At 61.9% G+C, this 13795-nt stretch overlaps 4 protein-coding genes across 4 annotated transcripts; 2 read left to right on the top strand and 2 right to left on the bottom strand.

Moving 5' to 3' along the window:
• Positions 1 to 874: 874 nt before the first annotated feature.
• SDRG_09521 (hypothetical protein) lies at positions 875 to 4734 on the bottom strand. Its single transcript, XM_008615463.1, has one exon. It carries the CDS (start codon positions 4531 to 4533, stop codon positions 937 to 939), a length of 3597 nt encoding a protein of 1198 aa, XP_008613685.1. The 5' UTR covers positions 4534 to 4734; the 3' UTR covers positions 875 to 936.
• Positions 4735 to 5204: 470 nt separating this feature from the next.
• On the top strand, positions 5205 to 6497 carry SDRG_09520 (hypothetical protein). The gene is made up of 5 exons (XM_008615462.1): positions 5205 to 5882; positions 5924 to 6018; positions 6063 to 6120; positions 6165 to 6236; positions 6284 to 6497. Exons 1-5 carry the CDS (start codon positions 5831 to 5833, stop codon positions 6424 to 6426), a joined length of 420 nt encoding a protein of 139 aa, XP_008613684.1. The 5' UTR covers positions 5205 to 5830; the 3' UTR covers positions 6427 to 6497.
• Positions 6498 to 7197: 700 nt separating this feature from the next.
• On the top strand, positions 7198 to 9643 carry SDRG_09519 (hypothetical protein). Its single transcript, XM_008615461.1, has 3 exons — positions 7198 to 8256; positions 8308 to 9082; positions 9135 to 9643. The coding sequence occupies exons 1-3, from the start codon at positions 7216 to 7218 to the stop codon at positions 9470 to 9472; spliced, it is 2154 nt and encodes a 717-aa protein (XP_008613683.1). The 5' UTR covers positions 7198 to 7215; the 3' UTR covers positions 9473 to 9643.
• Positions 9461 to 13691, bottom strand: SDRG_09518 (hypothetical protein). The gene is made up of 7 exons (XM_008615460.1): positions 13117 to 13691; positions 12942 to 13061; positions 12466 to 12888; positions 12154 to 12422; positions 11067 to 12114; positions 9928 to 11010; positions 9461 to 9873 (listed from the first exon to the last, which is right to left on the bottom strand). Exons 1-7 carry the CDS (start codon positions 13618 to 13620, stop codon positions 9658 to 9660), a joined length of 3663 nt encoding a protein of 1220 aa, XP_008613682.1. The 5' UTR covers positions 13621 to 13691; the 3' UTR covers positions 9461 to 9657.
• Positions 13692 to 13795: the final 104 nt, after the last annotated feature.

The following is a 13795-nucleotide window of genomic DNA, read 5'->3' as shown; positions in this document are numbered from 1 at the left end:
CATTCGAAATGAAATCGCTCATACGTTGCAGGCATATAGAGACGACTTTGGGGAGCTTAAAACGCCATGTCGCGTTGCCGTTGGATGCCGACAGCAGGAGAAACTCGCGTTTGGTAGTCCGGTAGGTTAAACGCATTTAACCTCATTTCAGAGGCACTTGCGCATTTCTACTAGTACGAGGGCGACGAGGACGTTCGCCCCAGTACCTTGTTCAGAACGAGCTGCGAGTCGTCGGACTGCGCCGTTGGACTTCTCCCACACCCTATTCTCGTCGTTCGTGGGGCAGCAGATGGGCCAAGGCATTTCAAGACATGGAGAGGGAGGCTCGTGTTGGTCGCGCTGTTGTTTTTAAGCTCGGCAAAATGATATGCTAGTATATTGAAAAGTTAGACTATTACAACTGTCCGCGTGCGCACGTCGAGCAATGTTTGAGGCAGCGTTGGCAGTCAAGTACCACGCGCGACCCTCCATGAGGTAGTTGAGATTGCACGCGATAGTGATGGCGCCGTGATGTTGAGTCTGCGTTGAGTTTGCGTCGAGTCTGCGTTGAGTTTGCGTCGAGTCTGCGTTGAGTTTGCGTTGAGTCTGAGTTGCACCTCGACGGGTACCGGCCTTGACCTGGTCGCACGCCACCACGTTTTAGGTCGGCAGGAATCGCCTTGTCGACGCTGGGCGATGAGACCCGTGCGTCCTCCCTTGTGTGTGCAGCCGTATGAGTCACGTCCTAGAGAAGTTGGTCCGTTGAGAGTGAGGCAGACAACAGGCTTTGCCATATTCTTTGAGCATCTCCACTCTGGGGTGCCTCGTCAGGACACTGGTCCCAGCATCGTCCACGTCTCTCACCCCCTCACCCCTCGCCGAGGAAAGCGACCGCCAAAACCTGTGGTAGTTGATGCCTCATATGACACAACAAGTTGCAAATTACGATAGTAAACTCTACAGCGGCTCGTCGGCCAAATATGTGAGCGCGAGGCCGTGCAGGTCGCGGTGGGTGAACGACGCAGTGTCCGGGACGTCGACGCCGTGCTCGAGCAAGAGCCTTCGCACGCCGTCCGCCGAGAGAAGTGAGCACATGACGTCCAAGCACTCGCGCTCGTCGTAGCGCGGCGCGCCATTCACTTCCACTTGGTGCGCGTCGTCGACTTCGGGCGCGTCGACGGGCGAGAAGGCCGACGTGATGAGGCAGCCGCCCTCGCTCTCGACCTCCCACGCCTCCTGCATCGTGTGGATCGTCTCCAGCGCGCACTTTTGCAACCCTTCGTCGTCCGAGAGCATGAGCGTCTTGAGGTGGTACGCGTCCTCCTTGGTGAGCCAGTCGTGGTCGACGAGGCACTCGAGCTGGGCCGCTTCGACGTGCAGGCTCTTGCGGCTCGTCACTGTCGGCCGTCGTGGCCGGTCGAGCGATGTGGGCGGCGTTGCCACAACGGCGCTGAGCAGCGACGCCGGCGCCGACTGCGACCGGAGCTGCTTGGTCACCGGCGGCGAAGCGTAGACAAACGAGCCAAGGTACCGGGGCCACCACCCGCCACTGTACTCGACGTCTTGTTCGGCTTCGAGGGCTTCGAGCTTGCGCACCGCTTCGAGGCTCACCCACTCCCAGAACGTCGTCCACGAGAGCGTCTCGTTGGACGTTGGCATGCCGTCGGGCGGCGAGAGGCCCGCGGCGCGACACAGCTTTTGCACGAGCGCGACGCCGTCAGCGATGGGCACGGCGCCCGAGCCCGACTGGTCAAACTCAGTAAAGAGCACTTTGGCGCCAAATTCGAGCCGCTCAATCTCATCGGTCGCGCGCGCCAACGACGAAAAGTACCCTTTGGTCGTGCCACTGTACGCCGACGCGCCGACAAAGTAGCCGAGCATACCACCGACGACAGCGGCGCCGGTGGCGGCAGCAAGCCCCACAGGACCGAGAAACGCCGAGCCGGTCCAGTACCCGACGCTCGACGTGAGCCCGTACGCGCCGAGGGTCGCTCCGGCGGCGGCGCCCGTGCCGCCCGCCACGTGATATCCGGCCTTGAGGCGGAAGCGTTGCATGAGGAGCCGCTCGGACGTCGCAGTTGACCACTTGCCGTGCTTTTTGCGGTTGGCGCGGTACTCGATGTACTCGCGCCCAATGTCGACGAGGATCGCAGCTATCGCGAGCGGGGCCGCCGACGACGAGACGCGCGGCGCCAGACGCTCCATGCTTTTGACGAGGGCGACGCCGCCCGCGGCCTTGACCCCGCTGTCAAGCGCGGCGTCGGTGCCCACCGCCAGCATCGAGGCGGGGGCCGGTGACTGCAATGCGTACCGACTCACCACGAGCGCGACGAGGTCCTTGCGCTTGGTCTCGAGGAGGGCCTCTTTTCCGTGGACTTCAGCCTCGCCGCCGCGCCGCACGTCGCTGTGCTGCACGTACGCCGTGCCGAGCCCGTGGATCTCGACTTCGTAGATACCGTCGAGCGACGCGTCGACGACGACGCCCGATCCAAATGGCGTCCGCACCGACGCGCCGTTGGGGAAGACGACACGGTGCTCCGTGTCGTCACAGATCGTCAGCGTGCTCTCGAGGCAGTCGAAGAAGGTGTCCTCGGCCGACTGCTGCAAGCGAGCGAGCTCGAGCTCGTCGAGACAGTCGTAAAACTCTTCGAGGACTTGGAGGCTGTCGTCGTCGTCGACATCGTCGGTCAACAGTCGCTCAAGGTACAGCGGTGGCATCTGGTGGACCGTGTGGGCTTGTCGCTGGCGCTTCATGCTGTCGCTGTACTGGGACCACGCGTTCATGACAAGTGCAACGCCCGCGCCGAGTGCGACGGCGCCACCGACCACCGACGCGGCCGTGAGACCCGAGAGCTTGGACGGCACCGGTCGGTCACTTGGGAGCACGTCGTCTCGGCCAACGTACGTGATGGTGGCATCCTCCCGCAAGACGCGCATCTTGTGCCCGAGGAAGACGTTGTCGTGGTTGCCCGTCTCGAAGCGGTGCGGCGTGAGCTTGGCACGCGCGACGCCCAGCGCATTGCTCGCCGACCGCGCCATCGGACGCACAACCCACTGCCACTTGTCGGCTTCGCGCTGAAAGAGGAGCAGCGCGTCGTCCAATGAGATCGGAAAGAGTTTGGCGTTCGCGCACTTGGCGTGCGCGAGGCTTGCATCGTACTCGGCGCGGGTCGTCGGGTCCGAGAGCACTTCGTAGGCCTCGGCCAGTAGCTTGAACATGTCTTCGGCAAACGCCAGCTCGGCCGAGTCGCACGACCGCGACCACCGGTCCGGGTGCCAGCGCAGCGCGAGCGACCGGTAGGCTGCCACGATCGCGGCGGACGAGGCGTCCCGAGGGACCTGCAGCCGCTCGTAGTGGTCCATGTCCGGGTGGCGGTCGTCGACGCGCTTGAGCACTTGGGCGAGGTACGCGGGCATGACGTGCTGCCAGAGCGCGTGCGCCGAGAGCACCTCGAGCGTCGCCTGGAGCGTCCCGAGGATCGCATCCGCATCGTCTTGCACGACAAGCTCGAACGAATCTTTGGACAAGAATGCGTAGCGGCCAAAGGGGACGTACTGGACGTCCCGCCACATAGGGCCGAGCACGTGGTCTTGGAACTGCCGGAAGACCTTGTGCAGCACTGACCACGTCATGTTGACATACGCCGTCGTCGCGAGGATGCACCACGTCATCTTGATGTAGACGCTCGGCGCGAGGTTGAGGCCGCTGCCCTCCATGTCGAGGCGCTCGACGGTCGGGAAGAGCCCGAGGAGCGACGCGGTCGCTTTGGAGATCGCAATGAACTTGGTCGTGGTTTTGGCGGCCAGCGACGACGCCTGCGCGACGTTGTAGATCGACGGGATGCAGTCGTACTCGTTGACGAGCGTGATCAGTTGCAGCGGCAGCGCCAGCGAGGTAAAGAGCTCCCGGCAGTTGGCGCTTGCCGCACACGGTGCCCCAAAGCCGATAGCAAAGAAGCGCCGCGCCATCTCGGCGGCGACCGACGGCTGCGGCAAGAGCATCTCGAGGTCGAGCTGCAGCGACTCGTTGAGCTCGTCAAGCGACGACAAGGTGGTCGGGTTCTTCTGGCGGTGGTCGGCGTCAATGGTTTCGATCGCAAACTGCAGTTCGTCCGAGCAGCAGTGGCGAAAGAGCGTCTCGAGGAGGCAGAGCTGCGCAATGCTACCGGCCGTCGAGTGACCCGTAAAGACGAGCGGCTTGGTCGCTTCGGTGAGCTCTTCCAACACCGAGCGAATGTACACGGCGCGCTTATGGAACGAGGCGTGGACGCGGCCAGCATATTGAAAGGTCGTCTGCCGCTCGGTGACCTCGATGAGCTGCTGCGCGACCATAGGCGCCTTCACGCAGCAGACGACGCAGTCGGGCGTTTCGACGAGCACAAACTCGTCGCTCGCGTAGAGCGGTGGCAGGTTGAAGTAGACCGAGTAGGGCAGCACGGTCGGGTCTTCATGGAGGAAGCGGTCGGCGTCGCCGCTGGCCACGGCCGCGCAGACGACGGCGGCGTGGGCGATGAGCACGTCGGGCACGCCAGCCCCATCCCATCGCGACGCCATCCTGCAAAATTGTTGACCCTCGTGTTTATTACGCCAACGGGACGACACGCGTTAAGTGCGCCGGCAAATGATATGCAAAGTACCGTGCAGGCAGGACACTAATCGGACGCAACTTGCGCGCAGCTGAAGGGGCAGGCACAGGACGACGGCAGGCACTCTATGGCTGGGTCCAAGCCAAGCTGGAGAGCAGCGAGCATCTTCTCTACCGCTCTCTTCTACGTCTGGCTACTGCGAGAAATCGCTCTGAGAATGCAGTGGGAGACCCGAGAAAGATGCCGCCTGTGGGGCGCATCTGCTTAAGCTTACTATGCATCGAAGTGCTGAGTCCTTCTTCGTGTTTCTGCTATGACCACTGTCATCATCCACGCTAGGCGGGATCGTCGAGCTCCTCCGAGCCAGGTGTACATACTAGCTACTATATGCCCTGCCCGAGCACCATCAATGCAAGAAACTGTGGTGCTCCAAGATTGCAGCATCGTCGGTGGTACGCTCGATGAGCTGGCTACCCAAGGTACTACGCCTCTCACAAATGGGTAGCCCAATGTAGCATTGCCAGGTCCCTCGTTGGCAGTCCGGGACCTTTGAGCGCAACCCGATGGACATGAATATGGCGTGTGATTAGCCTTGCCGGACATAATTCGGCAACGGGTAACGCACTTTAGAGAGCATATGCGCGATGCGGCGGGAACGCTCTGCGAGCTGCAAGTCGCGGCAAGTGCCATAGCCGACTCGCGGGTCGACTGCTTGAGTAGCTGCAGGCATTTGCGGTGCGCTGCGCTTGTGGTTCCTTCTCCATTGATGACTGCGCGCTGGAGCGTCGACTCGCAAGAACAGCGCGCCGGCGTCACGCAGGCATCTGTCCAATCAAGTCCACGCATGCAGGACCGTCCGTCGACGCGTCTTCGACCTTGAGCATCACATGCAGTCGCATTCGCGGTCGCGGGCGCTTGTCGACCATGTCATATTGGTCGTAATTAGCTCCAATGACTTGGTGAACCAACCATCAGCGCATGCTACCGCCCAGGTGAACGCACCGTAGCGTGCCACGTCATACCTCGCAACTGCTGAGCACATGGGTGTCGAGGACGCATCCTCCTCCAAGCTTTGCAGCCGATGGGAAATGAAGCTGCTGGAGGCTCGTGGTATAGCATGAGCAGCCAAGGCAAGAGTACGAGGCGGCCATGAACGGCACCAGCCAAGAAGGCTGTCCCCAGGCTCATGATAGCCAGCGCGAAACCGCACCTGACCGAGCATCGTACTTGTTTCGACACATCCGATCTTTCCGCGACCCTTGGCGATGGACAGCATCAAGGCGGCGCTTGCGAGCAGCAAGAGCGAGGACCCCGCAGGTAGACGGCCATCGCGATGAGAGGGTAAGCATGGTGCGTAGACTTGCGGGAGCCCCATGTCGTCGAGAAGGTGCTCTCGGACGAGATCGATGGCGCTTGGGCCGACGGGAAGGCGCCGATCGAGATGATTACGACGGTACGTCATGGCTGGATATGCTGGCGGATGAGGATGTGCATTAGTTTCTTGGGCACCTCGAGGACGAGGAGACGGAAGAGGCGCTCGCACTCGCGCAGCAGAGTACGCGGCCAACTCCGATGGCGACGTGACAGGAATGTCTCTAGTCTTGGCGCATGAGCCGGCGAACCAGTTGATCAAGAACCTCCAGACCGCGCTGCAGCTCAAGCTCGTTGTCGGTCGTTTCAGCGCTTCCCCATTCTCGTGTCGTCACACTGCTGCGTAGACAACCATGCGGAGGCCCACGACTCGAGCGAGAGCAGTGACGACGACGAGGACGACGAGGAAGACGAAGAGGATGAAGACACGGACGACGATGGTCAGGACAACGAAGCGATGCTCGCTGAGGCCAAGGACGTCGAGCTCTAAGTCCTGTGGTGATTGTATCCTAATCTATCATGAATTGCATGCTGGCTACTCGCGATGCGGGGCAACGTCGATTTGGCGTGCAGCATGACGGTAGCGGTGTCTCGAGCAGGTCAACAAGGCTACCACAACCATACTGGCATACTGGCATACTGGCATCTTGCTACCTGGTTATCATCATGCCGACGACGTCGCCAACTGTCCATTCTGGCGCGCTTTCGGGACGAGGATGCATCATCTGGTACGAAGTGATCGTGCAATGGTGCTCATGTGATCGCGCTGCTTGTGACCACACGCTGCGACCGTTGGCCGTCTCGTTGATGGCTGCGCAGCTTGGTCATCGCAAGGATGCCGGACGCCTTCCGCCAGCGTATCCTCGTAGGTGTTGCATCATGAGCCATTCTTTATCGCTTCATATTCACGGAAGACGTGCAGCGCTCTTTTTGGTCGCACATCGCGCGTCCGACTGCTGCAGCTCGCAGCGCCAGCAAGCCCACGGGTTGCTGTCGCTGGTGCTTTTTGCTGTAGGGCGCTTTGCAGCGTCCTGGCCTCGTCGCTGCAGCAAAGGTACTCTACTATATGTCGCGGGGGGTCGATGTGGGCGCAGCAGTGGGAGACGCATGCATTTCGACTGAGCACTTGGCACGCCTCGCAGGACGTGCCACGTACGCGCGCTAATATTGCGTGCGTCTAGCCAAACCTCTGAGAAATGATACCTCTAGTTATCGATATTCTCAGAGTTGACTGCGAGGAATTCACACACGTGTCGATATTTTCGAATTCGCCAGGACGATGACCGACTACTCCAAGTGGGACAAGCTCGAAGACTCGGACGACGAGTCGGCCGCGCCCGTGGTGGCGGCGCCCGCTGCGCCGGCGGCGCCGACCGGCATGCCGAAGGCCGAGGCCATGCGGCTCCAGGCCCACGCCCTCATGGAGAATGGCAAGTTTGCGGAAGGCGCGACTGCGTACAAGGACCTCCTTGCGCACGCGCCGACGGACGCGCCCGCCATCTTTATCGAGTCGTGCCGCATGAACCTCGCGATCGCGCTCATCAAGCAAGACCTGCACCACGAGGTCGTCCCGCTCTGCTCGGAGATCCTCAAGGTCAACCCGGCCTTGCACAAGGCTTTGCACTTTCGTGGCCACGCGTTCATGCAGATGGGTTTTGTCCAAGACGCTGAAAACGACTTGAAGGCGGCTAGCGAAGGCATGCCGGGGGACGAAGGCGTAGCAGGTGACTTGGAGCAGCTGGCCATCGCGCAGGCCGCTGAGGGCAAGATGAAGGAGCTCATGGGCAAGGCGAACGAAGCCTTCCAGGCGGAGAACCTTGACGACACGGTGACATTCTTCAAGCAAGCACTGGAAGAAGCGAAGAAGGTCCGTCGGCGCGACGCGTGCGGTGCGATCAACGGCAGCATCGGCATGGCGCTCTTCAAGCAGGACAAGCACCGCGAAGCGATTCCTCACTTTGTGCAGGCGCTTCAGGACATGCCCCACCCGGAGCGGCGCATGGAGTTCCTCGAAGCGCTCTCGGCGTGCCACACGGTGCTCGGGGAAGCCGAGATGTGCGTCAAGGCGCTCGAAGGCGCGATCATGATTGGCGTCCAGGCCGGCGCGCCGCCGCAGCGCATGGTCAAGCTGCTCTTGCACGCGGCGCGGTCGTGCGGCATGCTCAAGCAGACGGAAGAGGGCCTCAAGTACGTCAAGAAGGCCAAGGAAATCGCGACGATGGCGCAGCAGTGGGACATTGTGTTTCAGTGCAACGAGTGGATCGCGCGCCTCCACACGGAGAACCAGCAGCCGGACCTCGCGCTCGCCAGCATCACCGAGGTACGACTCGTCTCTTCCTCCATCTCGTCTCATGTTGCATCATCTCTATAGGCGTTCCAGGAGGCGTGCGCGCGCGTGGACCTCAAGTCGGCGATCGCGCTCATGTACATTCAGATGCACGTACTCAAGATCACGGACCCGATGAAGCACATCAACCTCGTCCAGTCGACGCATGCGTTCTTCGTGTCCCAGAAGGAGTTCAAGGGCGTCCTGAGCTGCCTCGAAGTGCTCGTCGTCCATGGCGTCAACGCCTTCAAGAGCGGCGGGAAGGACCCGAAGCAGGCATCGGCGCTCGACGAGCTCTGGGACGAAGTGCGTGCGCTGCCGTACGAGCCGATGGAGAACGAAGAGAAGTTTCTCGTGCTCAAACTGCTCCAGCTCCAAGCCGATTTTTACATTGAGTTTGACACCAAGGCCAACTGCAAGACGGTGCTCCACGAGATGCTGGACCGCGCGCATGCGATGAAGCCGATTCCGCCCCAGCACGTCATTGCCGAAGTGTTTAAGAAGCTCACGGCGCTCTCGGAAGAGGTTTCGGAGCAGCGCGAGAACCTCCTCAAGGTCGAAGCGTCCTTGCGCCAGTTCAAGGCCGACGTCGAAACGCGCATCGAGAACGACCAGAAGGACGAGATTCTGGCCAAGATCTCCAGCGACATTGCCGACACGCTCTGCAACAAGGCGTACTGCGAGGCCGAGCTCGGCGAGATTGACCAAGCCGAGAAGACGCTCGCCGAGTGCTCGGCCCTGTGCGACGCCAGCAGCATCCAGAACGGCCGCATTCAATGCCTCACCGAGATCGCCACGGGCATCCTCGCGCTCAAGCGAGGTACTTGGACATGCTGGTTACGATGGAAGAGAGACTGACATGCATCTCGTAGGCAACAAGGACGCGGCCGAAGCCCATTTCGCCAATGGTCTTGCGGCCGCCGAGGCCTCCAAGGACGACAACGTCGTTGCGCAGGTGCGCGAGCTCGTAAACGACGCCCGGCAAAAGGGCGGGCTCCCGGTGGCAACGGTGGCGACCCCCGTGACGCCGACACCGACGGTCGAAGCGCCCAAGTCGGCGCAAGCCGCCAAGGCCCGCGCGCTCCCCGCCAAGAAGACGTACCCGGGCGCCAAGGTCAAGAAGACGCAGAGCTCGTCGCTCGTCGAGTACATCCCGCTCATCGTCTTTATGCTCTTCCTCGCCATCTTCTTCCAGCTCGTGAGCCAGTAGTCGTCGTTTGCTTTACTAGTCGATATTTTGCCCGTGTGATCCACGTGTTGCGTGACCAACTAAACTACGACTCGATGGAACACGCCGGCCATGGCGGTGCTGCAGACAGGCGTATCGAGGCCCTTGTGCAGCCCAAGTGTCCTCTCGATGGATGCAACCCACGTCTATGATCCATATCTCAACGTCTATGCGTGCGCGCGCATGGCCTGTTGCAAAACGTGGACGACGGCGTCCGCGTTGGACGGGGCGTAGCGCGTGGCGTCCGAGAGCGGCGTGCCACCCCAGCGGTCGACCGCGTGCACGTTGCCGCCTTGGTACACGAGCTCTTTGAGGACGGCGACGTGGCCCATGGACGCAGCAATGTGCATCGCGGTGCGTCCGTCGTAGTCGGCGGCGTTGACCTACACGTTGGTTCATAAGCTATCCAAAACCATCCATCAGATCGGAAGTCGTACGTCGGCGCCGAGCAGCTTGAGGCGGCGGATCTCTTCGACGTTGCCTTCGTACGCGGCGTAGAGCGAAGGGTAGAGCAGCTTGCGGCGCTGCTTGGCGTCGTGGGCGACCCCCGAGCTCGTTGCGCCACCGCGGAAGACGGGCGACGGCAGCTTGCTGTGCTCGACGAACGCGTCAAAGTTGTGGAATGCGAAGCGCTGGACGAGCTCTTCGCTAAACTGGATGCCACGCACTGAGTTGCCAATCTCGTCAAGGCGCGGCGACCAGAGCGCGACGCCCATGACGTTGGGAATGACGAGGAGGAGGACGCCCGAGACGCCCGACTTGGCCGGGATGCCGACGCGGTAGCTCCACGTGCCACTAGCGTCGTACATGCCGCACGAAAACATGAGGCTGAGGCAGTTGCGGACGGTCTCGGCCTTGAAGATGCGGTGGTTCGTGAGCGGGCAGACGCCGCCGGTCGCGAGCGACGCCGCGAGCACCGAGAAGGCGGCGCAGTTGGCCGTGAGCGAGCACTGCTCAAAGTAGAACTCGAGGGTCTCCATGAGGTCCGTGTCGTCCGGGAGGCACTCGGCCTCGCGCATCATGTAGCCGAGGCAGCAGTTGCGGTCGGCCGACGACCGCTCCGAGAGACACACCGAGTTGTCAAAGCCGACGTTGACGTCGCCGCAGAGCGCGCTCCAGATGGACATGACGTACTCGAACCGCTGGTGCAGCGGCAAGTCGCGCCGAATGAGCGACGACGACATGATCGCACCCGAGTTGATCATCGGGTTGTGCGGAATACGAAAGCCGTTCCGCTCGAGCAAGCTCAAGTCGTTGAAGCGGAGGCCACTCGGCTCGCAGCCCATGTGAAAATGCACTTTTTCCGGGCCCAGTTCTTCGACCGCCAAGCAGTACGAGATTGTCTTGCTGCACGACTGGACGCAAAAGGTGTCGGTGGCATCCCCGAGGCTAAAGCGCTGGCCGTCCACGGTGCAGAGGGCCATGCCAAACTTCTCGGGGTCGACGTTCGCCAGCTGCGGGATGTACGTCGCAATGTGGCCGTCGCGGTTGAGCTTGGCGCGCTCGAAAATATCAATCATCTACCCCATCAAAAGGCTCATTCCGAACATCGTCGTGGCAGGGAAGAAGGTAGTACCTCGTCGCAGAACTCGCCAAAGTTGGGGATGACGAGCGCGTGCGCCATGGCCTTCTCGAGCAGGATCGCGCCGCTTTCCGTGAGGTACCGGTACTGCTCGTACGACAAGGTCGCGTCGAGGCCGAGGAGCTTGACGTTGTCGACGAGCTTGCGCAGGCGCGGGTCGTTCTCGAGCAAGCCGCTTTCGCGCAGCGTGCGGAGAAGCGTGCGCACGTCCACCTTGGCGAGATGACTCTCGTCACTGCTCGCTTCGTTGGCGCCGACAATCGCCGCCTTGTTGGCTTCGCGCGACTCGGCGCGGAGGAGAAACTGCGTCGCGGAGTGCGACGACATCTCGTAGCCCTCGAGCTCGTCATCGCTGTCGTGGGCCGGCGTCCGCGGTGTCGACGGGAACGCGTGTGGCGCTGCCATCGGCGCCTTGAGCGCTTTGCGCAGAAAGTCGACGATCGGCGCGTGGCCGCTGCGGCGCGCCTCGGACAAGGGCGTGCGCTGGCTGCGATCTTTCACGTCAATCGGCACGTGGGCGCGCTCGACGAGGAACTGGACGACGTCGAGGCGGCCCTCGGCGGCGGCCACGTGCAGCGGCGTGCGCGCGTCATAGTCGCGCAACGACGCGAACGCAAAACCTTCGCTGAGGAGCGACTTGAGGTGGTCGACGTCGCCGTTCGCCGCTGCGTAAAAGCACGTCATGTCGCGGAGCAGCATCGGCCGCGTCGCCGACGAGTGGCGCGCGAATGGCACCGGCGCCTTGCTGGACGTGACGCCGGCCTTTGTGAGCAGCTGCGCCACGTGGAGGTGGCCAAACGTGATGGCATCGGACATGGGCGTGCCGCCCCAGCGGTCGACGGGCCCGAGGCTCGCACCGTGCTTGACAAGGTAGTTGACGACGCTGATCTTGCCTTCGGAGGCCGCCAAATGCAGTGCTGTGCGAGAGTCGTAGTCGGTGCCGTTGAGGTTGGCGCCGCGCGACCGCAGCCGGCGGATCTCGCACACGTCGCCTTCGGCCGCCGCAATCAAGAGCTTGGTCGTGATCTCTTCTTGGACCAATCTAACGTATATAAGTAGGCTGGCGCGCAAGCTCGAGTACCGCGAGTTGCGACGCGGGTCCTTGCGCGCGAGGTTGATCATCGGGAGTGAGTCAAAGTTGTGGAACGTAAACTTGTTGGCGATCGCTTTGAAGAACGAGACGCCGTTGATCGAGTTTTGGGACGCGTCGAGCGGCGGCGAGTAGGACGAGAAGCCCATGACGCCGGGCACGACGACGATCATGGCGCCACCGAGCGAGCTCAACGCCGGCATGCCCACGTGGAAGGCCCACTCGCCACTGTACGTGCCCAGCCCGCACGAGTACATGACCTAGCATGCCATGTGATGTATCCTCCGTGCGATGCTAACTTACCGAGAGACAGTGGTGGACGGTCTGCGGCTGCATGACGCGGTCGCCCGAGATCGGGTGGACCCCCCCGTTGGCGAGCGTCGCAGCAAACACCGAGAGCTCGTCGACCGTGCACCGCGCCGCGCAGGACCGGAAGAAGAGGCCGAGGACGTCGTCAATGTTGGTTTTGGGCGGGAAGCAGTGGGCGGCATCCAGCATGTACGCGATCGACTTGTTGATGCTCGCGTACGTCGCCTCTTCCATCGACGACACCGAGGGGGAAGAGGAGGGCGTGCTGTCGCGGCTGAAGAGCGTATTGACGCGGCCCAAGAAGCCGTTGAACTTGGTGTCGACCGCGCTGTTGTCGTCGAGCAAGAGCGCGCACGAGACGAGCGCGCCCGTGTTCATGAGCGGGTTGTGCGGCCGCTTCTTCTCCTTCTTGGTTTGCTACAGGGTGGCGTATTGAGTGGGAGGTTCGAGCCGTATATATAGGAACGTACGAGGGCCATGGCGTGGGCACCAAGACCGCTTGGCTCGTGCGAAATGTACTCGTCAATGTCGGTGTGGGTCTCCATCGCCATGCTGTACAAGATGGGCTTGCAGCACTCTTCCAAGCAAAACTGCGTAGTACGTTCATGAGCCTCACGTCGACGTAGATGATGAGATGGACGCTACCTCGATGGCGCCGGGCTGGGGCGACGTGCCCATGACATGACGCTGACCGTCGACCGTGCACAAAGAGACCGCGAACGTCGCTTTCGCCGTCCGCGCCGTTAGCCCGCTCTTGGCACACGTCTCGTCAAAGAGGCCTTCGACGTCCGAGCGGAACGCGTTGAACTTGGGGATGCAGAGCTGCCCGCCAAAGCACTTTTCAATCGTCTCGGCGCAGTCCTTGGTTGTCGACTGGAACGTCTCGAAGTCCATGACCAAGTCCGGATGAGCCTCGAGGTGCGAGCACAGCGGCGCAATGCGCGGGTCGTCGTGGCGCAGACCGCACTGGTCAAACTCGGCAAAGATGTCGGCGGCCGAGATCGTGCCGTTGTGGTCCTTGTCGAGGTACTCGAAGACGCGCTGCCCGAGGGGCGCGGCCTCGAGGTCCAGCGTGTCGAGGCGCAGGCCGCGCTCGATGCGACGCTGGGGTGACATGGAGAGCTTCCGCGGAGGGACTTCCTGGGCCATGCTCACAAGTGACAAACGGCGATTGATGGACTGCCGCTCCTGCTGCGCTGCGATATGAAGGATCGCGCCGCCTCCCAATTGGTCGGCGATGGGTACCTTCAACCTCCGGGTTTTGATAACCTAGGTTACGGCGCTTTTAGTGTTGCAACGGCGGGTAGATAGTGTGATTCGAACA

This window comes from Saprolegnia diclina (genome assembly GCF_000281045.1).
Source record: "Saprolegnia diclina VS20 unplaced genomic scaffold supercont1.30, whole genome shotgun sequence".
Taxonomy (NCBI): Eukaryota; Oomycota; class Saprolegniomycetes; order Saprolegniales; family Saprolegniaceae; genus Saprolegnia; species Saprolegnia diclina.
The sequence above is the reverse complement of the archived record's forward strand: the minus strand, read 5'-3'. Positions and strand labels throughout refer to the sequence as shown.

What these genes read in the sequence shown, in the direction of transcription:
- SDRG_09521 (XM_008615463.1), bottom strand. Translation starts at nt 4,533, where the DNA reads ATGGCGTCGCGATGGGATGGGGCTGGCGTGCCCGACGTGCTCATCGCC.
- SDRG_09520 (XM_008615462.1), top strand. Translation starts at nt 5,831, where the DNA reads ATGGACAGCATCAAGGCGGCGCTTGCGAGCAGCAAGAGCGAGGACCCC. An exon ending in CGATCGAGATGATTACGACG is followed by an intron (nt 6,019 to 6,062) that starts GTACGTCATGGC and finishes GATGTGCATTAG; the next exon opens with TTTCTTGGGCACCTCGAGGA. An exon ending in GCTCGCACTCGCGCAGCAGA is followed by an intron (nt 6,121 to 6,164) that starts GTACGCGGCCAA and finishes GAATGTCTCTAG; the next exon opens with TCTTGGCGCATGAGCCGGCG.
- SDRG_09519 (XM_008615461.1), top strand. Translation starts at nt 7,216, where the DNA reads ATGACCGACTACTCCAAGTGGGACAAGCTCGAAGACTCGGACGACGAG. An exon ending in CGCTCGCCAGCATCACCGAG is followed by an intron (nt 8,257 to 8,307) that starts GTACGACTCGTC and finishes TCATCTCTATAG; the next exon opens with GCGTTCCAGGAGGCGTGCGC. An exon ending in CATCCTCGCGCTCAAGCGAG is followed by an intron (nt 9,083 to 9,134) that starts GTACTTGGACAT and finishes TGCATCTCGTAG; the next exon opens with GCAACAAGGACGCGGCCGAA.
- SDRG_09518 (XM_008615460.1), bottom strand. Translation starts at nt 13,620, where the DNA reads ATGGCCCAGGAAGTCCCTCCGCGGAAGCTCTCCATGTCACCCCAGCGT. An exon ending in CCGTCCACCACTGTCTCTCG is followed by an intron (nt 12,423 to 12,465) that starts GTAAGTTAGCAT and finishes ATGGCATGCTAG; the next exon opens with GTCATGTACTCGTGCGGGCT. An exon ending in GACCCGCGTCGCAACTCGCG is followed by an intron (nt 12,115 to 12,153) that starts GTACTCGAGCTT and finishes TATATACGTTAG; the next exon opens with ATTGGTCCAAGAAGAGATCA.